We start from the raw sequence: 22,623 nt of genomic DNA on the forward strand, positions 1-22,623 counted from the left end.
TGAGCCTGTGTATTAAGGGTCGTATCTTGAAGTCTTGTAGACACCTGCACGTAGGGAGGCTACAAAGGCTTTAGGACATTGTCTCTGACGTGCTTCACCGTAACATACTTACTTTTATAATCTTAATTTCTTTTACTTTTATTTACCTATTATTTATTTATTTAGTTTTATTTTACCTTAAAAGACTTTCCAATTTGTTTTATATATTATTTATAAGCCTTACTTATATCAATAACGCTACGGGCACCAACTTGTTTACCAACTTTTGAATACCAACACATGTGGCACATGACATGGCAACCTATGTCATCTGCCACCTCATTTATTTTAATTACATAATTTGTTATATAAATAAAAGAATTTCACACCGAAAAAAGAAAAAAGAAAAAAGAAAAAAGAAAAAGAAAAAGAAATTCTTTTATTTATATAATAAATTATGTAATTAAAATAAATGAGGTGGCAGATGACATAGGTTGCCATGTCATGTGCCACATGTGTTGGTATCCAAAAGTTGGTAAACAAGTTGGTGCCCGTAGCGTTACTCTACTTATATTATCAAGGGTTTTGCGTTTGGCTTATACAGAAAAAAGAAAACTATAATTTTTATACCAGTTGCTCAATTAAGCCCTATAATTGATATGCATTGAGTTCATTTTTGTACGGGACGCATCGAGAAAATTTCACTTCTACTTAATTTGATGTATTTTGCACTCGATTTATTGAAATGGTTAGTTGTTTATGGTATAGAATCACCATTTAGTCTCGAATTAGTAAATCGCTTAGATTTTAGATTTTAAATATCAAATTTTGGGGTGGTAGTACGTAATCATCGAGGGCATTTGGTAAGAGCGATGACAAAACATGTAGTGGGTGATATTTCGATCCTTGCAACTGAACTGCACGTACTGTTTGCGGGTTCTCTCTTTGCAAGTTGAACAAACCATGTCAAATGAAAATAAAGTTGAATAAAATTGAGTGTAAATTTTATATGTAGATATTAGGAGCGACATTGCTCTCATTTTTTCGTCCAAAACAAAAAAAAAATCATTGCTCTCATTTTATTTATATATGTATTTATTGTACCATCCCTATCAGGATGTCCTTGTTTTTGTTCAGACAAGGGCATTAAATTAAAACTACGTCATCTAATGTTTTGTTTCTTTTTTTTTTTTTTTTAGTTCTAATGTAGTTGTCATTATTTGTGTGTTTCCCATAAATTCATGCACATAATTATATTACAACCTGAGCTTTTCAAGGTAAAATGCTCCATATTTTGTGTTTGCTTGACTAATTGCATTAGAATATTCCCAACCCAGTCCAGATTATTTCACTGAGCGCAGCATGGCTCCTTTAGGACAACGAAACAAGCCCGTCTGGCTTGTTACACAAGACATTACCAGCAGCAAGGGTGTTTGGCTGTTTGGCATGCACGAAGTGTTTATTCTTTCAGACTGAAAGCTCCAGAAAAGAAATGACAGAGCGTTATGCCTGATAGAGGCGTAGAGTATAACAAAGAGTTAGAAGACTCCGGTGACAGGCATAAAGCAATGGAGAGTTGCATAAAACTATAATCCCTGGGCACGAACACTACAAAGAAGCGATAACCAGTATTTTGAATAAAAAAGAGGTGCTAAAATGTCAAAAAAAGATGCACACAAACTTGCTCAAGGAAAATAATAAAAGTAATAATAATAATTAGCCAAACAAACCTCAAGAGCTATTGTCCATTACTTTCCGAAAGAGTCCCTTTGGGGCTGCAAATTACAGTTCAAAGAAGAAAATAGCCAATAAGAATTGATGCACGTTGATAGAATGTAAATTTTGTATTAAATTGAAACTATATTAACAAGTGATACAGGTTAATCTTACCAGGCAACCCAGTGAACCTCTCAAACTGTTCATATGCCTGTCCAATGAACATTTCCAACCCACTAACAACTATGGCCCCTGATGCTTCAGCATCCTTCAAGAGTCTGGTCATTTTGGGGGTGTAAACAGCATCAAAAACCAACGAGTAAGATCTCAGAGCGTGCTGCCAAAACAGAAAGCCAATGAAATCTATTGCCTTTGAAAGTGACAGCAAGTTGATGAATCACTAAATAGCATTTGATCAACTTTGTGAAACATGAAACAACAATAGAATATGGTGTAAGTTGGTTTCATAGCTAGAGGTCTGAGGTTCGATCTTCAAAGACTATTATTGCTGCATGGGTTTTCCAGGTAATTTTGTCCAGAAAAAAAAAAAACACTTGAATCTGGTAAACTGGTAAAAACCCAAAGACCTAACTAACCAGTTTCCTTAGTTTTAATCTATCGAGGTTGCCTCCTTAATTTCATCATATGAAAGGAATTAATGATTTTTTCCAAATATAGTTTTGCTCTTGGGTGGCCTTTAATCATTTAACTCAAAACCTAAACGGGCCGTATTGTTTTTTTGTTTTGTTTTTTTTTTCCCAGGTCAATGGCTTAATGAGATCAGGTAAATAAGAACCCACCCTTTAAGCTTCTAGTGTGGAACAACGATGATATCCAGATAAGGGTCCAGTACGTTAACGAAGATATTAAGAAAGGGAGCCCAACAAACTTTTTTGTTAGGAAACAAAATCAATATATAAAAATACAAACTGAAAGGCGCAACCAAAGTAGACCAGTGGTCCACAGAAGACAATCATTACTCAACATAAGATATAACAAACTTAACATAAAGATGCACAAAACACACCAACTGAAACAAAACAAAAAAAAAAAAGAAAAAATCTGGCCCCTACAAACAAATAGCATTGAGATTAAAGGTGACATCAAGAGAGAACTACCACAATCGAAACAGAGTTAAGACAGTTGAGTGCGGCTGCAAGAGTACTTCAAGGTCTAGATTAGGATTAGAAGACCGAACTAGGATAAGTTTCTTGACCAAGAAGTAGAGGTAAGTTAGGTCTACAGGGTCTGGGATAATCACAATATTTTAGAACATGTCTAGGACCCTTGGAAAATTAGAACTCAAGTAGACAGATAGAAGTAGGAAAATCAAAACACAGAAAACTGATTAGAAAGACATTCTTATCATCCAGAAGGTAGTTTGGTCGACTGGGCCATTGGCTGGTTGTCAGCATCAACTAAGGCAACCTACTGGTCGAACAGAGGTCTCCAATAAAAGACACAAAGAATCTCGATGTACTGACCAATCATTGTGGTTGACCAGTAACTTACCTCAGTCGATCAATCCTAGGGATTTATCCGTACCCCTGTCAAAACTCAAAATTTGAAGTACTGAAAAAAAGCCGTTGATGCTTTTTCAATTACACCTTGCATCTTACAAAAGAAGGGTGAAACCCAAAGCTTAACAAAGGCTCTGGATAGGTGAAGGGGTGATACTCCTCCTTTTTCAATGTGGCAATAGAGAGTTTTTCTCAGTATTAGTGCAGTGGATGTTTGTGAGTCTGCTCACCTCTTCATTGGTGAAAGAGATCACGGGTAAGCTTCACATCTCTAATCTTTGTCTGTTTCTATTGATTGTGGATCGTGATTAACTTGCCATTTTTGTGTATAAGGATAGCAGGCACTGATACTCGACTTACATAGCTCAATATAGTTCACACACTACACATTTGATCCTTATTAAATAATAAACACCCACTTCTAGGTATGAGTGAATATGTTGACGAAGACTTATTTGTATGAGATTAAATGTGTGGGTTTTCCTAACTTAGGTTTGTCATAAAATTGTTAAAGGAGGAGATAGTAGAATTTAGGATTTTAGGTATGGAAAATTTCATTAATCGTTGAAATGCTAAAACTGTGGTACTCCAGATTGGGCTAGCATGTGTTAAATCCCATTTCAGTTCTGTACTAGGTAGATCTGGGCTATATAAACGATTGCAGGGAGCCTCATTAGTAACTAGTCCTTTTAGGGTATATCACTGAGGTGGTGTACGCTTTCTAGGTCGATATGGGTTATGTACGCGATTGCAGGGAGTCTCATTAGTAACTAGTACTTTTGGGATATAGAGGCGTGAACTTCCCTAGGTCATGAAATCCAAATGGAGGGTGAAATACGTTAACAAAGATATAAAGAAAATGGGGCAGAGACTCCAAAGCACCAAGACTAGAGACAATGAATCACAGTATTGAGTTACGCATCTTTGTTTATAAGCACACACTACGCTTGACACACATAGCTTAAGATTGGAATTTGCTTTGGAGGAACCTATATATCTCAAAGTCATAACGTGCCTTAAATTGATAATGCTTAGAGGTTAGAGAAATTTGACTGTGGACCAATCTTGAAAGTTGTCCATTAGGATTGTCAGGGTTTTAGGTACCCAAACAACCCAAACAAAAAAACCCCAACTTTTATTGGAGTTGTTTGATTCTGGCTAAACAGTTCTGGCATTAATGCAGGTCGGCAGCCATTTCAGTATTTGGTTTTTTACTTACAAATAGAAGGAAAATATATGGGTGAAAGAATAAAAGAGGGAGGAGAAGGGAGGAAGGAGAAAATCTAGTGGAACGCAACAGAAAACGAAAACTAAAAACAAGTTCAAAATGTTTTTTTTGTTTTTCAAGTTTTGTTTCTCCATCCTCCCTTCCTCCTCTCTTCTTTCTCCCACCTTTCTCCCTCAATTCTCCCATATGTTGTTCTCTATCTTTAGCTAAAAAGTGAGAACTACATGGTTACCAAAGGAGACCTTAGTGTTCATGTGATCTTGAATTGTGGTTTATGCAGTTTGAAAGATATGTTGTATGCACCAAATTTTCACAAATTTTCATCAGGTTAGATGGTGATAAGCTGAGCTATGTATGTGTCAAATCCGAATGCACTACTATTTCATATGTCAACTCCTTGGAGACGCATTTTTAGCCCCTTTTCTCCATATACACTAGATATCCCCATACATTACGGTACCAGCATACCACCAACCATGCATAGTCAGAAATCCTCAATCACATTAATCCAAGTTATTCTTAGGCATCTTCATGTTAGCTACACTTACTACCGCACTCTACCCTGGCATTGATTGCAAATGATAAAATCATCTGAAGTAACTTTCTTTCATCTATTTAACAAATTGTGCTAACTCTATCCTTTCAAAGTCGTGTTGAGTTTTTATTTCTATTGGCCAGTTCACCAATAATCTCACTATGTTATTTACGAAGATACCTAAAAGTTTGTCAAGTTAAAAGAATGTTGAATTTAGAATGCTAGGTGTTGCACACAAGTGTGTTACAATGAAAAACTTCACAAAAAGAAAACATTTGAAGAAAATTTCTTTTAAGTTGGTAGAACTAAAAAGAATTAATGCATTCATATGGCTGTCCACATTTTGCTGAACATAACAATCATAACGATCATATGCAAATTCAAATATGATCAAATATTTTAATACAAGGCCAGCCGATGATTTATAATTCAACAGAATGGGAGGGCGCCAAACCTTAGAAATGGGTGTCTCATCAACCTTTGGTTGCATTCCAATAGATGTTGTGTTAGCAAGAATCATGCCCTCCTCTGGGTGGAAATTATCTAAATCAGCAAGAGACAAAGCATCTCCTCCAATTGTGTCTGCAAGTTCTCTGGCTCGATCTTGAACAAAATAAAAATCAACCATAAGAACACAAAATCACAGTGATTTCGTTTTTGAATGGGAAAATGGAAGTGGAGAATATTGAAAAAAAATAAAAATAAACAAGGTTTGTAGCTAACATGCTATACAAAGGTTGCACAAAATGTCAAGCAAAGATTTGAGGTGCAGCGCACTCCAGTTTTAGAACATCATACTACAAACTACAATAAAGCACACTTCAAAGGTTGCACAAAGCTTTGAATGTCATAATTTTGATGTAAAAGTAGTTGATATATTTCTCAGAACATAGGAAAGGATACAGGTTGAATTGGATCCAAGGTATCAAATTTTTTTCAATATGTGCACTTAGTTCAAAGAGATTGGTCATATCAAACATCTGACACAATCTTCTCAAAAGTTATCAATGCCTAAAACTAAAGCAAAATGGTGCATAAGATGCCAGAGACCTGCATAAATAAGGACATTCATCCAGCAAATGAATCAAATCTTCTTACAATTCTAGATAGCCCTATAAAATGCCAACCTGACTCTGACATCAGCTCAATTCTCGCAAAAAAGCCACCTTTATACCCAGAGGAACGCACTGTAGCATTCCCACCCTATATGAAAGAAATGTACACCACGGGCAATCACCTAAGCTCCAAAGGCCTTACCAACACTACCATTCCAAAAGCAAGCGTTGAGTTTTGTCCTAAATAACCCTCCTAGGAAAAACATATTGATGCACTCAACCAAAATCCCGTAATAAGTCCAACTAGGCTATGACATTATGCCAATGGGAAAGGGCAAAGAACAATTACATAGTGTGGTAAAGCCTAAGGGTTTAACATTATGAAAACAAATAATAAGGATATTTCAAACAACAAAATCATCAAAGTGAAATTAATCAAAGAGATTACTCAAATGCGGGTTGGAGACACATAAAACAATACTAATTAAGGAAAATGAGACAATTGAAATGGTGGTGGCAAATCTCAATTAGAAAGGATCTCTATCTTCTACAATAGAGTAATTCACCAAAATCCACCCTGACCTTGTATCATACTTTCGATTTATCCTTAATTGCTTTTTCCAAATAAATGATTCTGCCCTTCAACCATATGTACTTATAATCTACTTTTTTTAATTAATAAAAAAATAAAGAAATGAGTGCTGAGATGATGCATAAGTGGGTATTTTACTATTCTGATCAGCCATTTGAAAGAACACCCACCAAAAAAAAAAGTTAATGAAATGGTGTGAAAGGATAGATGAAAACAAATATTTTATGAACTAATAAAAAAAAGAAAGAAAAGCTGGAACTGAACCATAAGTGCGGTTAGCAATTGCAATCCTTGCTCCCTTCTGTTTTGCACCATAAGCAAGCGCCTTGCCAGCACCTCCAGCACCAATAACAACAAACAGCCTACCAGCTAAAGGTGAACCAGTTATACCGCCACTTTTATGTGAACCTGTAGAAAAGAAGAGTTGGACCCAGAACACCTTACAGAAAGATTCTTGCCAGAATAAAGAAAGATAAAAACTTAGCTAGTACAACATGATCAAACCTGTCAGTCCATCCTCAATAGCAGAAATAGCCCCAACATAGTCCGTATTGAACCCAAATAACTTCCCATCAGTTGGTCTCCTTATAATGCAATTAATAGCTCCTATTGACTGAATATTGATCACCATAAAAAAAAAAAAAAATTATCAAAAAGTATGACTGAAAAAAGAAGAAGACATGTATTAGTATGACTCAAAGGTAAGCCAAAGTACTCAGATGAAGAATATCAGCATCGTAACATGAATGGCTTCTTCAGTACCTTTGCAACTGGATCAACTTCATCACAGCACTTAAGTGCAGCTTCCTTGTGGGGAATTGTAATGCTGTTTTAGAAATGAAGACTACAAGCTGTGATCATGATGTAAAAAGAGCACGAAAAAACTGTATATAGATACTGCAATTTCTATTTGACACTAAGGATGAGCAATAGAAAAATGAACCTGAATCCAGCAAAATCCATTGAAGAGTAAGTCTGGAGAAACTTTGCAATGTCATCTACCAACAAATGTACATAAACTCCATTGAAACCTACTGACTTGAATCCTTCATTGTACAGAAAAGGTGATTTGCTGTGGCTGACAGGCTTTCCAATAATGCCAAACACTTTTGTGTCAGGCCCTATCTGTGCAAAATTGTATAGATGTAATACATCCTTCATAGTAGGTTGACCAGGAGCTGAAACTATTCCCGAGTCCAGCGTACCAAAAGTAAGATAACCACCAAATTTTGCGCAAAGTATCCTTGAAATCAAACCCCTCTCACCCATTACAAGTCCTATCGTTGGGACCTGAAATTCCATGAAGGAGTCAGTTTTTTCTTATCATATGAAGAATAAAAATGCAACGACTCAAGGAGAAGACATTTCATGCAGGCACACATGTGTGCGCCCACAGATGAAGAGAGACAGAGTAATGCAAGTCTCTTTGCATCCTGTTCTCCTACCCTGCATGACAGTAAGATGTCACTCTTTCTCTTCATCAATTCATGAGAAGATCAGTTCTCAAACAAGAGGTGTAATCTGCCAACATTCATTCCCTGAATGAACCCAATTATTTGATAAGAAGGCTTTACTTATTATCATATTAATCATTTAAACAAATGGAAATGCTATCCAGTGATATTCAAATAGAATTAAGGTGGCCCAGAACACGAGGCTCACACTATTCTAGAGTCTAGAAAAGGTCAAATGTAAATACCCTTATCCCCACTTGAGGGAAGGTTGTCCCCCATTTCAAACCCGTAGCCTCCAAACTGCAACGGAGTAACTTAATGTTGTGCCAAGGCACAACTCATGTTTAAAGAGTGTAACTACTAGCAGAAATTAAAAAAAATGCACACCTTAGTCAACCATACATATGTGCATAGGTATGTTCTATGTATACAGTCGATTACAAAATCCATCAACTTGATATCCTAAATATTGGCATTATAAAATGGTAACTACAAAAACAGATTAAAATTCAGCTTGGCATGGACAGAAACTGTGGGCAAAGATTTAAAAGTACAATGCAAGAGCACACCACCTAAGCTGCTTACTTGAGAATGCACAGTTATATGAAAAATGCGTGCTACATCAGTGATATCCATGGCAGTGGTTGCAATCTTCACTATGTCAGCTCCAGTGGCTTGTATTCTTGCAACAAGATTTCCAAGAGCCTCAACAGATGGAGTATGTTGATAGTTGTGAGAAGAGACAATAACTTTAAACTTTTCAGGCTTCTTTCCATATATGGAATCGATGAATTCATGAGCAACCTTCAAGAAAGGTGATAACATTTTAAAAGGTAATTCAGGTTTAAGCCTTGGGGTTAGCCCAAGTGGTGTGGGAGGAGGGTGGGAAAAAGGGTTAGGTCACGGATTTGATCTCTTCCAGTATAACCAAAAGACAAAAAGGTAATTCAGGTTTTACAATCCCAGTGTGACAAATCTAAAATGGAAAAGGAAAGATAAATATCATTTGAATATCTTTGTCATGATGGCAATAGTAAGAATATTAAGCATAAAAGAATACATGTATTCACAGGCTTCTTCATCAATACTGCAATGCACAAGTTTTTGAGTTCTAATAACACATCCGGCAATCAATAATAAGCTCTTGAAAAAAATTTCACTAGTTTGGACTTGGGAGGAATAAAATGCTATCGCTTTCCCTTTGTTTATGTATTATTTTTTTCAGCCATGAGATGTAATCATTTTTTTTTGTTCAAGTACTTGTTCAATAGGGAAAAATTGATGTTTTTCACCTGCATATGAATTTTTGGATCATCCTAACAAACAACGAAACAAAAAACTTAAAAAATTAAAAACAAAAAGGAAAAAGAAAGTCCTCGATAAGTTCTCGTTATAATCACGGAATCTAGCATTCATGAAGGACGGGACGGAAGAGATCATGTTACACATCTTACAATTCCATCATGCCAAACAACAGAAACGTTTTATAGTTATACATTTATAAGAGAGGAACCTGAAGCTCGACATCAATGTAATCAGCTCCAAGCTCCATCGCTAACCGAAGTGCATCAAGTCGATCTTTTTCATCACCATCATACTGACCACCTTCCCATTTTGGTCTACAAAATACATAATATGATACATGACCTCGCTGGCAGATTATTAGGGTGATCACAGTACACAATTGTTAATGATCAGCAAAGAAACACATGGCTAGATATAAGGCAATGTCAAGTACTTTTGCGAAACGGGTATTGGGCACATCAAGCTTCACACAGAGTTTTAATTGTTTGTTATTTTAATTTCTTTTGGATAAATTCTGATTGTCCCCAAATTGATCTATATGCATATAATACATGTGCCTATTGACTTATTCATCAGTCATAGGCCAATCGCACTCTTTCCTGATCCGGAAGTCACTATAAATTTTTACATTAGAATACTAATTAAACACGAAACACCCATTACTGACCAGTTTTTCCAACTAATTTTGAACCGAACTTATCTTTGCTTCACTTTCGCACTTCTTGATCATAATAAGTTTATAACTTCTTGTATTTTAACAATTCTTTGGTTCTGGTGCACTACTTAATCCACCCAATAGAACCAATTCAAATCCCTAACTTGTTAATACTACTACAACAACAAATTTGAAAAGCACCTATCATAAACAAGCTCGATCATATAAGAAATCTTCGGTAAAATACCTATATGTGAAAAGAGTGGGCAAAGGGGATTCTTTAATAAGGGTCTTGAGATCAACATTGTCATTGAAGGCCTTTAAATGATCCAATCTAATCTCCAAAAGGTCAGCACCAAGGGTTTTTGCCTTGTCCATATCAATCAACATCTTATCAACTGATTCTGCCATTATTGGAGCACAAATTAGGGTTGAACTCCTCCTCACTCCTTTACTTCCCACTTGAAGGCCACCAGAAGAAGCAAGCTGAAATTCCCACCAAAAAAAAAAAAAAAGTAGAAATGAGACAACATTAACACTAGGGCAGGTACAATTGCTCTGAATCTGATCTAACAAAGTTCAAGTATATCTATTTGGTTGGTTAACACAACAATGCAGGAAAATACGTAACAATCTGACAATTTAGAAGCTTATCATTTCGTACTAATTTTCTTGGCAGCCAATCAGATAGAGACTAACATAAGAAATTGTAACACAAACTAGATTATCACAATTATTCTGCTTTCTTTCAAGTTTTCTATCTTCCTTTTGTGCTGAGAGAAAATACTGGGATTCAGAAAGTTTCAATCAAATTTTCCAAAAGGTAGGTTTTTAGTAATTGTTAAGAAGAGTTGCTTACCAAAATGTTTTGAGTAGAATCCATTGCTTCTGCGACTGAGGGTCTGAAACAAGCAGAGACGCTCCTTTTGGTCTGAGAGGGTCTTGGCAGGCGTCAAGGAGGAGTTTGGTGGGCGTTTATTTCCTTTCTTTTTTAAGCTATTGAGATGACCTGGCAAACAGGGTTAGTTTGCAGTTTCAGGTCGTATTCTTATACCTATTAAGAAAAGCGGGTCGACACAATACGACACAATCCGTTAAATATATCCAAGAATTAAAAAAATTAAGGAAAAAGGAAAAAACTGGGAAAAAACAAAACAAATTTTAAAAATAAGAAAGCTGGAGTAGCTGGAGTTGCTAGACCTGGTGGTTGGTGCTGCGCGAGGTGTTCCTTCGCGAAGAAGGTTAGGTTGGGTTGGATTCTTCTTTCTTCTTCCACTTCTTCCTTTTACTTCTTTCTTTTCCTTCTGCCCGAGAAACCAAATTATCAATCGTCTTGTTCTCTTCACAGCATAAAGTTCAATGTTCTGTTCACATAATATAAATAAATCTACAAAATTGAGATAAATAAAATCTTACAGTATAAGGAAGAAAGACCAATGATGCTTCACAGTCCTTGCAGTTGGAGTTTCAGAGAAAGGGTCAGTGAGGGTTTCAAATTTCAATCTTTCTATTTTGTACGCTTTTGCAAAAATTAATATTATATTAACTTACCTACAATGTTAAATGTATATAAATATCAAAAGAAATCAATAACAACAAAAATATGCATGCAGCGCAATCGGAATTTCCGGTGTTTCTTTCTATAAGTGGGGTAGGGGGCACGAGTGTTTTTCTTTTTTTTTGGGGGGACCTCTGATAACAACTTGGCCCAGCAACATCTTTGAAATAAATTCGAATCACAAAAATAATTTCCAAATACAACATCGTCAAAATGTTTTCACTTCACTGTATTGTAGCTATGGATTTCCTTGACATGTTTTATCCTTTATGCAAATTATAATTATGCAAATTATAATTGTGCAAATTACAAGTTTATGCCCCTATATCTGTTGGCGAGGTTCTATTAGGATATTTCCTTCTTATTCTATTAGGATTTTATTTATTTTCTTTTGTATAGATATTATGTGATTGTGACTTTTCTTATTTCTTAGTATAACCCTACTAGGGTTTGTAACATTGTATTATAATAGTCCCGATCTCTTGAACCACAGGAGTCCAAGATATTGTGGTCACTCACCGTTGGATGTTAATCCAATAGTTCAAAAAAGTTTCTTAAAAGGAGTGCAAGAGTGAGTGAACCGTTGAATTTACATTCAACGGTGAGTGACCACAAATCTCTTAGACCTATGTAGTCCAAGAGATCATGACTGTGTATTATAAATACCTCCTTTCGAAGAATGAAATACATATGAAAATATTCTACTCATATTGTTTGACTTGGTATCTGTTTGGGCCTAAAAGAATTCACACGCAGCCCATTTCTCACAAAAAGCCTAGGAACTGGAAAACAGAAGACCGGGCTTTAACTCCAAAGGAAAAGCCCAATCCGTGCCAGATGTCCATGTGTTTTTTTATTTTTTTATTTTTTTACGAAGTGGTAGAAAAGTAAAAACACAAAGCAAGTTAGTAAAATTGCCAAATAAATGGCAAATTTGACCACCAAGCAGATCGTTAAAAATCTAGAAGAAAGAATTGGATTAGGGCCTCTAAAAATTTCACCATTTCTCTCAAAAAGCCCGAGAACAAGTTAGCAGATTTTTTTTGCAAAGTCTATTCTCAACGAAACCCACGTGGCTACCTGACTTTGAAAAGTCAAAAATCTCAACCATCACAGAGGAGCTGACAAAGAGTTAATGAAGGCAGGTGTTACAGGAGGACTTCTCCATTTTTTGCAGCCAAAGGAAGAAGATCAAAATCCCTTTTTATATATATAAAGGAACTCTACACCAAAACAGGTGGCCTTTCCAAGAAATAAGCAGACTACGATTTCAAGAGATAAGTAGAGAGCAAGGGAGTTGTTTAAAACAGGAAAAGCAAACTGACCATCATAGCAGATTGAGTTTTTCTCTTTACAAGGAACAAACAGAGAACAAACAGAGTTGGTTTTCTTTCAAGAAAAGCAAGGAAGTGATTGTTCACCCGTTTTGTTTTTACTCCTATGATGGAAGGGCAAAGTTCCTCATTGCCTTAAAAACCATTGGCTGGTCAACAAGCCAACTTTCTTTGGTGTGCGAGCGTGCCACTGCTAGCAATGAAAAATCCTAGCAGACTTCTTTGAAACAGATAACTTGCGCCCCAAGTTACTGATTTCTAAACAAGCGATTGTGAATTTGGGTGAGGAATATCTCCCAAGTAAGTTCTTTTCTTGCCTCTGACTGGTAAAGACTTCATAATTTATCACAGTATAAAATTGGTAGTTCTGGCCAAATAGATAATAATAAAGTGGACTGTTTTAGGCAGAACTGTCTTCTACAGAATTAAAAAGGGAAAAATCAACTCTAGAAAGACAAAAAAAGACGGCTAGAATCCTATTTCTACCTGGGTAGAAACTTCTGATCCGAGCTGGACCGAGTACATTCATGCTGGACTGAGCTGTTAACAACTTTAATTGCTTAACTTTAGCTATAAATCGATACCAAAGTTCAATTTTGGCAGAGCTTTTATCTACTTCAAGCCTTGGGAGGCTTTTGAGCTGTTAGAATTGCGGCTTCTTTAGTCTGAAGGGGCAGAAGTGGCTGGACTTGAGGACTTAATAAGCTGGAACTGCACTGTAAAATTTGTTGAGGTTTTCATATTTGTGAAAACTCAAACCCTGCTTGTCTTGGCTTTTGCTGAACCAAATTTGTAACAAGAGAAGTCTCGTTTTGAATGACTTATTTCTCTAAGCCTGAACCTTGGCCTGAACTTTGGAACTTCTGATCTATAGCTAGCTTCTTTTGTGGCTCAAATGAGCTTTTGGTTGCTCCAGTTTGTTTGAAGGTTCTCAATGATCAAGTGATCATTTTGAGTTTCTGCCTTTGGCTGATTTTTGGTTGTTTGTTTGATTGTTGAATAATAAGTGTCCTGCTCTGTTTACCCTCTCTTTATAATAAAATGTTCTGGAGTAAGATTTCTTTCTTTCAATAATGGGTGGCAAAAATTCTCAAAAGATCTTTCATTTTTTTAAATATAAAAAAGAAGGGTTTTTATTTATTATCAATTTCTGACATATAGGCTTTCAATAGTCAGTTCTTTTTAAGACCAATCACTTCTCTGTTTTTTGGAAGAGAACCTTTCCCCTCTTTAATTCCAACTGCCCCTTTGTGAGAGCTCAAACCGTGATGTTCAGTTTGCTTTTCCAGTTTGAACAACTCCCTATTTTCCTGCTTATCTCTTTTTGAGAACTTTAGCTTGCGTATTCCTTGCACTCCTTGAAAGATGATGCTTTCTTTGGAGTAGAAACAATATCTTTGAATATATAAAAGGGTCTTGATCTTGTGGTGGTAGAGATTTTAGAGACGTCCCTTTTTTTAGCCTGCCTCTGTCACCTCTTTTATCAACCCAGTTGAATTTGTTTGGCTTTTCCAAGTCAGAGAAAAAAATCACGTGGGTCTGTTTCCTTTTGGGTTTCCAGTTTTTACTTTGATCATGCCAAGCCCAATTTAGTTTCTTCGAAGCCTAAGCTTGAGATAGGTTCTGGGCTGGGCTTTTGTTGGATTTTGGACCTTTGGTTCCTGTTTATTTTCAGAGTCCAGACTTCTCGGGCCCAGCGTTTTTGTCTTTGTTATTCTGGGCTCTGTAGCATTGGGCTGGGTGCGTAGGATTTTGGCCCAAACAGTGATTGCCTTAGAATTAACTGTTGATGGTTTATTTGCCAGAATAGATAACTTCCCTTTTTGACATTTAAAAATAAAATGATCAAGTTTTTTTAGAAATTCTACCGCCTATTTTAAAGATTGAAAATTCCACTCTAGCATTTCCTATAAATATGAGAGGAGGTGAATAGATCAAAGGACAACCAAAAAATCAATCAAAGACAAAAACTCAAAATGATCACTTGATCTTAAAAAACCTTCAAAACACTGAAGCAACCAAAAGCTCATTGAGCCACAAAAAAACAAGTCAGCTATAATCTAGAATCTCTAAACTTCAGTTCAGTTTCAGAGAAGTAGTCATTCAAACCGAGATTTCTCTCGTTACAAATTTGGTTCAACATAAGCCAAATCAAGTAGAGTTCGGATTTTACAAATATGAAAACCTCAACAAATTTCTGAAGAGCCCTGATCAAGCAAAACAGGTACTACAGTGCAGCCCCAGCTCAATAAATCAGCAAATCCAGCCACTTCTGCACCTTTCAAACCAAGGAGGCTCTAATTCTGCCTGTGCCAAAAGCCTTCCAAGGCTTGAAATAAATTAAAGCTCTGCCAAACTCAAACGTTGGTATCGATTTATAGTTAAAACTTGACGGTTGAAGGTGTTGACAGTCCAATCCAGCACAGATATACCCAGTCCAGCACGGATCAGAAGCATTTATCCAGACAGAAACTGAAGTCCAACGCTCTTTTGTCTTTTTTAGAGTTGGTCTTCCTTGTTTTGAGCTTTGTGAAAGGCAGTTATGCCTAAAATAGTTCACTTTCTTATCATTTATTCTGGCTATAACTACCAGTTTTGTACTGTGAAAAATTGTGAACTCCTTACCAATTTGAGGCAAGAAAAGAACTTACTTGAGAGATATTCCTTACCCAAATTCACAATCGTTTGTTTAGAAATCAGTAACTTAGGGCGCAAGTTATCCATTTTTAAAGAAGTCTGCTAAGGTTTTTACTGCTAGTAATGGCACGCTTGCACACAAAAGAAAGTTGACTTATTGACCAGTCAATGGTTTTCAATACAATGAGGAACTTTACCCTACCATTACAGGAACGAATCTAAAATGGGTGAACAATTTGGCATGGCCAGTGGGACCTCTCAATATACATATTCCTAGAAAAATCCTATAGTATATGAATATTGGAAGTTCTAGCCAGAATCCATGCTATGCCATGGAAAAAGATTAGGCAGCTCTCCAAGAAGGACTTGAGTCAGAAGAAAGTGATGCTAGGCAATCAGCCCATGACAATACTAGGAGTAGATGTTCCAAGTCTAGTTCCAGAAGGTTGAACCAGATACAGGAGGCTGTGTTTTGACAGGAGGCCACAGCCCAAAGGAGCTAGGATACTCTACACAACATGACAGCCATGATGCAATGGCAAGTCAACAGGCAGTTCAGGAAGGACCGTGAGGCTGCTATTACCAGAATTCCAAACCCATATGTTGTGGTCCAGTAGCTAGACCTCCCTTATGGATGTCCACCAGGATTGGCATGGCCATACCAAGAGAACCCTCTCATCCCACAAATAGTTGAAATACCAGGACGAGGAGAAATCCAAACTGGACAGAGGGGAGGAGCCCTTCCTATCCAAGACCATGAGGCTCTAGTTTGTCCAGAAGGCCCTGCACCAGTTCATGCCCACCAGAATCAGCCAGAACCTCCACCTATTCCATAACCAGTGGCCCCACGCGATCAACCCTTGGCAGTTCTGCCTGAGTAACCAGCTGTGTTACCCTACAGACCTAGAAGGATGGACCCCAATCCATTCTCTCCACTAGCAAGAGGTAGGAGAGGCAGAGGGGGAGTTAACCTCTTTGCCAATAATGACAGGAACAGACTAGGGGCAAACGGGAGGAATCATCTAGATTTCGAAGAAGAGGAAGAACACATGGAGGAAGTTCTGCCCAGGCCATGCAGAATGGAGCACAGAATCGAGCACAACCAGCCAGAAGTGGGGCGAAATCCCCATCCTGTCAATGCTCTAAATGACATGGGGGCACTTCAGAGAATGATAAGAGAGATGGAACTTGAGGTCAGAAGAGGAGAGAGGCCCACCTACAGAAAGCTATATCTGACTTATATTGATAAAATACCTCTATCCATGGGCTTAAAGATACCAACCTTCACCTTGTTCAACGGAGAAGACGCCTACACTTCATCAATTGAGCATATAGGCAGATTTTCTGTCTAGTGCATAACCATAGAAAATAACCCACTGTTAAAACTAAGGCTTTTTGGAAACTCTCTCTCTAGGCAAGCTTTCACTTGGTATACTAACTTACCAGCCAATTCTGTGCAAACTTGGGAGCAGATGGAAAATGTCTTCTATGAGTACTAGTTCAGGATTTAGCCAGAAGTCACCATCAGTGATCTTGCTGCCCTCAAAACAGAGTGAAGATGAGCCTGCCCAAGACTTCATAACCAAGTTTAGAAAGCTCAAAATGAAATGCTGAATCCTGATGGAAGAAAGGCACTTCATTCAAATGGCTCAAACCGCCCTTAAAATCTCTCTGAGAAAGAGATTTGATGGAATGCTCTTTGGGGATCTGGTAGAATTGGCAGACAAAGTATTGAAATACGAGGAGCTGCTCAGTGAAGAACAACAGAAGAGGAACTCTTCCAAAGGCACATATTACAAAACCCCATCTTCTTCAGTACACCTGGTTGAGGTAGAATCAGAAGAAGGCACAGAAGGCTGGGAAGAAAGAGAAGTTGCAGTGGCAGAAATGGCAAAATTAAAACATCCCATCAGCTGCAAGGCTCTGACAAAACCACCAACGGACTAGAAGCCACCACCATTCACAAGAGGGTTTGTTCCAAACAAACCAGTACAGAACAAAGTCTATTCCTTTGACTTAACCAAGGTTGATGCTTTGTTTGATGAGATGCTGCTACAGAAGGCAATAGAGACACCTCACGATTACTCAAGCCAGAAGAACTCAAGGGTCGACAATATTGCAGATGGCACAACTCTTGGAACCATTCCACGCACAGTTGTGTTGTTTTCAAGGATAACATATAGGAAGGAATAACAGCAGGAAGGCTAAAACTGACGGAGAAACCTCCCTTAGTAACAACAGATCCTTTTCCCCAACCTCAAATCAACATGGTCAACTTAAATTGCCCAGAACAGAAGAGAGGCAAACTAACAGTAGAAGCTAGCCCAAGCAGAGGCAGGAGAGTCATGATATAAGCTAATTAGAGGCCAAAGGCAACCATTTCAGCTGGGGTAGTTTTGTGCAGCAAATGTAAATGTGATAGTGAGTTAGAGATAACTCTGGATGGGTAAAATCAGCCCACAACTAGTGTTTTTGACAGGATTGGAAGATCATACCAGCAGAGCCCAGTTCTGGCTCCACTTAGAGATAGAGCTAGACATGACTATCTAAGGTCTGCCCAATGCAACAGAAGAATGGCAGAGCAGTCAAAGAAGGAAATACCAATTAAGATGCTCGGAAATGATAAGACCTTGGCAACTATCATAGAAGGCAGGTGGTATTCTGTTGGAAAGAGTGGTAGACCAAGTCTGGAACTAACCAGAACACAGAAGAGGAGAGTTCAAAGGTAATATTGTACCTTTCTCAAGAACAGGGATGACATGCAGGTACTTCCAGAGACCAATTCTGCTAGAAGAGGGAAAAATCTAGAAGTAGCTCCTCAAGTTGAACAAACAACATATCAACCAGAAAAGCTGAAAAAACAGAATCTCTAGGCAAACCTTCCATCCATCCTGCCTCATCCTCAGTCAATCCAGGCTTATTCCAGTAGAAGGACAAGAATACTGGACTGAAGAATATGAAGAGGAACAGTTGGGCTATGAACCATCTGTAGACGACTAGATTGGGCTTCTCGAAATAAGAGAGCAAGAAGACTGGATAGAAGAATATGGAGAAGAACAGATGGAGTACGATGGAGAACTAGATGAAGAGATTGAGGCTTTCGGTGCAGAATTAGAAAGCCTGTTACAAGGTGATCTAGGCATTAACATGGTCTTTATCTTGCCAGAAACGTTTAGAGCAACAGAAGGACAAAGAAGCACTATGGAAGGAGATGTGCTCTCCCAGGAAAGCTTTGAGTGCAAATTGGCAGAAGTAGAAGAGGAGCCAGAACAGCAAACACTTACTGCCAAAGCAGGCAGAACTGCCATGAAATTGGCTGCATAACAACTCTGTTTCTCCAAACCCACAAAGGAAATGGCTAATCACCTCAGACTTTTGTTCATAACAGAAAACTTTGGGGGTGTTCCTATCCCGAAATTGATGGTAGATGGGGGTGCAGCCATTAATCTTCTGCCTCACAGGTTGCTGATCAAGATGGGGAGAATAGAGAATAATCTAATTCCAACACGCTTGACTGTCACCAACTTTGCTGGGGGCATCACTAAGACTCATGGAATACTAGATGTGGACGTCATAGTAGGAACCAAGAAGCTGAAGATTGCATTTTTCGTGGTAGACACCACTTCTACCACTTACAATGCATTGCTTGGGAGAGACTGGATCCACCAGAGTCTATGTGTTCCTTCCACTCTACATCAGCAATTAGCCTTTTGGCATGAAAAGGGTTTCATGGAAATAGTAGAGGCCGATCCACGTCCATTTCTACATCAACAATTTTACCCTTTTTGTTTAAAAGCCTTCCAAAATCAGATCTCACTCTTTTTTTTATAAAAGCGTTGTCAAAATCAGCTCACCCACTTTCTCTACGACGTCATGCCGAGTCTCTCTCTTCTTCCTTGCAAATCACGACGTAGTCTAGAGAGCTCTCTCTTCTTCCTCGCTCTGAGTCTGCCTGAAATAAAGTCCATCATCGAAGTCATTGCTGAAGAGGTCATTGAGGAACACTCTGATCTCTGTTGTTACTGACAGCTGGAGGCCAAGGCTGCAGCTTTTGGCGCGTATGATGACATCTATGATCTCAGAGAGAGCAATAAGGTGTTGGGTCCAGATGAGCAGCTTTTGGCGCGTATGATGAAATCTATGATCTCAGAGAGAGCAATAAGTGTTAGGTCCAGATGAGCAGCTTTTGGCGCGTATGATGACATGTTGAATTAGAACTAATAATCAATGGAGCTTTGCAGATGAGCAGCTTTGCAGTGGAAATTATTTTGCTTTACAAAATAATAATAAACTAATAATCAAAAGATTATATACATATATATATGTATACTTGAAATTAATTAACATGTTGAATTAGAACATAGTTATTAATTGAAGAAAAGCATGATGAAAAATATTAATTTAGACCTGAACTTTGGAGTTTTGAGCATAACTAGTCTCGCCAAACCCTATATTCATGTGAAGTATTTGCATCACCTCCATCTCTGTCTGTCTGTCTGTCTGTCTGTCTGTCTCATACAAAAGCTTCTTATTTGAGTTAGAAATGATGCTTTTATAATAACATAGTTTTGAAGACTAATCTCTTATGCATTTTTGTAGGTAATATTTTCTCCGGAAGCAGATCCTCTAGTTCTCAGGATAATTGATTACAAGTATGATTGCTTTCATATGATTTCAGAACAACTCCATAATTTCTCTTCATTTTGACTGTTTCCTGTTCTTGTTTTTTATAAATGCTCAAAATGTACTTTGGCCTACCAAATTATAATGGAGATATAGTTGTTAATTTCAAGTTTAGTCATGAACTACATTACTGATTCTGAGGTGTAAATTTAGTCACATTAATATACTTTTGCAATCATGACCTACAATTATCTGATATCAGGCAATGATCTAATTTAGCTGCAACTTCTTATTATAAAGCTCACTTACTATGCATTTGTCTTGATTTAGAAATGGTATTGCAAAACTACATTGTACAGGTTCTGCATTGTAGTTTTGCACAAACTACATTGCAGTTTTGGAATCTGCATTGTAGTTTTCATTTAATTACAATTGGATTTTTGCTCTTTCCTTGGCCTTCAACCTCACCAATTATTGGAGCAGAGGTTACCCAGATGAGGAATTGGGTGGGCAAGAGAAGAGTAGAACTATCCAAAATTGGACTTTCGGAAACTTATTTTAGTTTTGAAAACTGCATTGCAGTTTTAGAAACTGTATTGCAGTTTTCATTTAATTACAATTGGATTTTTGCTTTTTCCTTGGCCTTTAACCTCACCAATTTGAAGAGTAGAGGCTACCCATATGAGGAATTGAGTGCGCAAGAGAAGAGTAGAACTACCCAAGAGCAAGGGAACTCAAAATTGGACTTTTGGAAACTGCATTACCAGAAACAAAGTATTTTACCAACATGTATTGAATTAAAAAAAATTGTTTTGTTTTGTTTAACTCTAGAGCTGAGCATTTTGCCCAAACTCAGCATTGCAGTTTCCATTTTTGTATTGCAGTTTCTGTTTATGCATTGCAGTTTCCACTTCTACATTGCAGTTTCCATTTCTGCATCGCAGTTTCCATTTCAGTACTTTCATCTTTGTTCCTCCATTTTGCTTCAATAAAATTAAATTTTGTTTTTGTAGTTGTTCTTGTTTTTGTTTGTTTGTTTTTTTTTAATCATAATTGATATCTACATTGTATTTTTGTTGCAGTTTTTTTTTTTATTTGCAGTTTTTGTGTGAATATGTGTTGAAGTGAATTTTTTTTTTTTTAAAAAAAACCTTTGATTGTTTATATAACTAGTGTATAACTGAATAAATATTACAAAATCAAGTTTGCTTTAGTGGTGTAGTGGTTTGTGAGTAAGCCTTCCTTAGAGGCAGCCTTGGGCCAGGGACACCAGGGCTACAACTCGGGGCCCACAGCTGAGTCTTGCCATCCACCATGGCGTCGATGAACATCACTCCTTTAGCTTGAACCTGTGGTTGAGCTCTTTTGGCCTGTAAGGCATTGAAGCGATGAATGGCCCTCATTCATGCTTCCCTCTCGGTCTCCTCTTCCTTCTCTTGGTTCATAGCATTCAAGGCTTTCTTCTGCGGACAATCCCGCATCATGTGTGCTCCATCGCACAAGTAGCAAGCTAGCTTCAACTTGTCTTTCCCCTTGTCACCTTTGTCATTCTTCTTCCTGGATGACTTGTGACCATCAGACTTGTCTCCTGACTTGCTACCCTCCTTTGGCTTGTTGTCTCCCCCATCGGATCCACTGCCATATTTCTTTCCTTTGAACTTGGAGTCGCCTTGATCCTTCTTCTCGAACTCAATAAGAGACTCAGCTGCAGCAACTGCCTCTGACAAGGTTTGGACGTGTCTCATTTGTAACTCCAGCTTTGCCCAATTCTGTAGGCCACTCATAAAGTACATGAGCTTGTCTTCATCTGCCATGCTAGGCACCTCGAACAACAGGTTGGTGAACGTGGCGACATAGTCCTTCACGCTCCCCGTTTGCTTTAGCCATCTCAGCTTCTCCTTTGCCTCATACTTGACATTCTCTGGATAGAAATGCAACATAATATCCTTCTTAAAATCATCCCAAGTCTTAAGTGTAAAAGTATCTTGTTCGATCTCCATAGATTGACGACGCCACCACATGAGAGCATTGTCGGTGAGAAACAACGTTGCCGTATTGATCTTGGGCTCATCATCCTCGAGCTTCAAATACTTGAAATACCTTTCGATATTCCACAAAAACGTGTCCAGCTCCTTCGCCTCCCTCTTCCCATTATAGGATTTGGGCTTGAAAGAATCTAACACCTTGGGTTCCTTCGGAGTCCGGGTCTTGTTCAAGACAGCTTCCTTGCACAAAGCCCAATCTCCCTTCACATCCTTCACCTCATCACGAATCAAAGTAAGCTCCGCTAAGAAGTTATCCAGCTTGGTTTGGATATCTAGCTTGATGTTTTCTAGCGCAGGAGTTGAGGACTCCCTGGAATTGGCCCTGAAGCTCATCCACTACAGCTTCGAAGCCCTCCTTCGTAAGACGTCCTCCTCGAGTCGCTGATC

General features: G+C 37.9%; 1 protein-coding gene across 4 annotated transcripts; it reads right to left on the reverse strand.

Annotated features, from left to right (window-relative positions):
- Positions 1-1,146: 1,146 nt before the first annotated feature.
- Positions 1,147-11,562, reverse strand: LOC117632077 (bifunctional 3-dehydroquinate dehydratase/shikimate dehydrogenase, chloroplastic-like). 4 transcript variants are annotated; one of them, XM_034365462.1, is made up of 14 exons: positions 11,456-11,562; positions 11,240-11,343; positions 10,899-11,093; positions 10,287-10,525; positions 9,593-9,698; positions 8,665-8,883; positions 7,569-7,915; positions 7,388-7,451; positions 7,130-7,238; positions 6,890-7,033; positions 5,433-5,581; positions 1,870-2,032; positions 1,710-1,754; positions 1,147-1,451 (listed from the first exon to the last, which is right to left on the reverse strand). In XM_034365462.1, the coding sequence occupies exons 3-13, from the start codon at positions 10,920-10,922 to the stop codon at positions 1,711-1,713; spliced, it is 1,608 nt and encodes a 535-aa protein (XP_034221353.1). In that variant the 5' UTR covers positions 10,923-11,093; positions 11,240-11,343; positions 11,456-11,562; the 3' UTR covers positions 1,147-1,451; position 1,710. The 4 variants fall into 4 exon arrangements, with proteins under 4 accessions (XP_034221353.1, XP_034221351.1, XP_034221354.1 ...); XM_034365460.1 differs by having other exon boundaries at positions 1,147-1,488; XM_034365463.1 differs by having other exon boundaries at positions 1,147-1,587.
- Between the last annotated feature and the right edge of the window lie 11,061 nt (positions 11,563-22,623).

Source organism: Prunus dulcis, chromosome 6, assembly GCF_902201215.1.
Source record: "Prunus dulcis chromosome 6, ALMONDv2, whole genome shotgun sequence".
Taxonomy (NCBI): Eukaryota; Viridiplantae; Streptophyta; class Magnoliopsida; order Rosales; family Rosaceae; genus Prunus; species Prunus dulcis.

Coding starts and splice junctions, on each gene's coding strand:
- LOC117632077 (XM_034365462.1), bottom strand. CDS start 10,922: ATGGATTCTACTCAAAACATTTTG. Junction 7,916..8,664: donor ATATAACTGTGCATTCTCAA/GTAAGCAGCTTA, acceptor ATGGAATTTCAG/GTCCCAACGATAGGACTTGT. Junction 7,239..7,387: donor AAGTTGATCCAGTTGCAAAG/GTACTGAAGAAG, acceptor ATCAATATTCAG/TCAATAGGAGCTATTAATTG.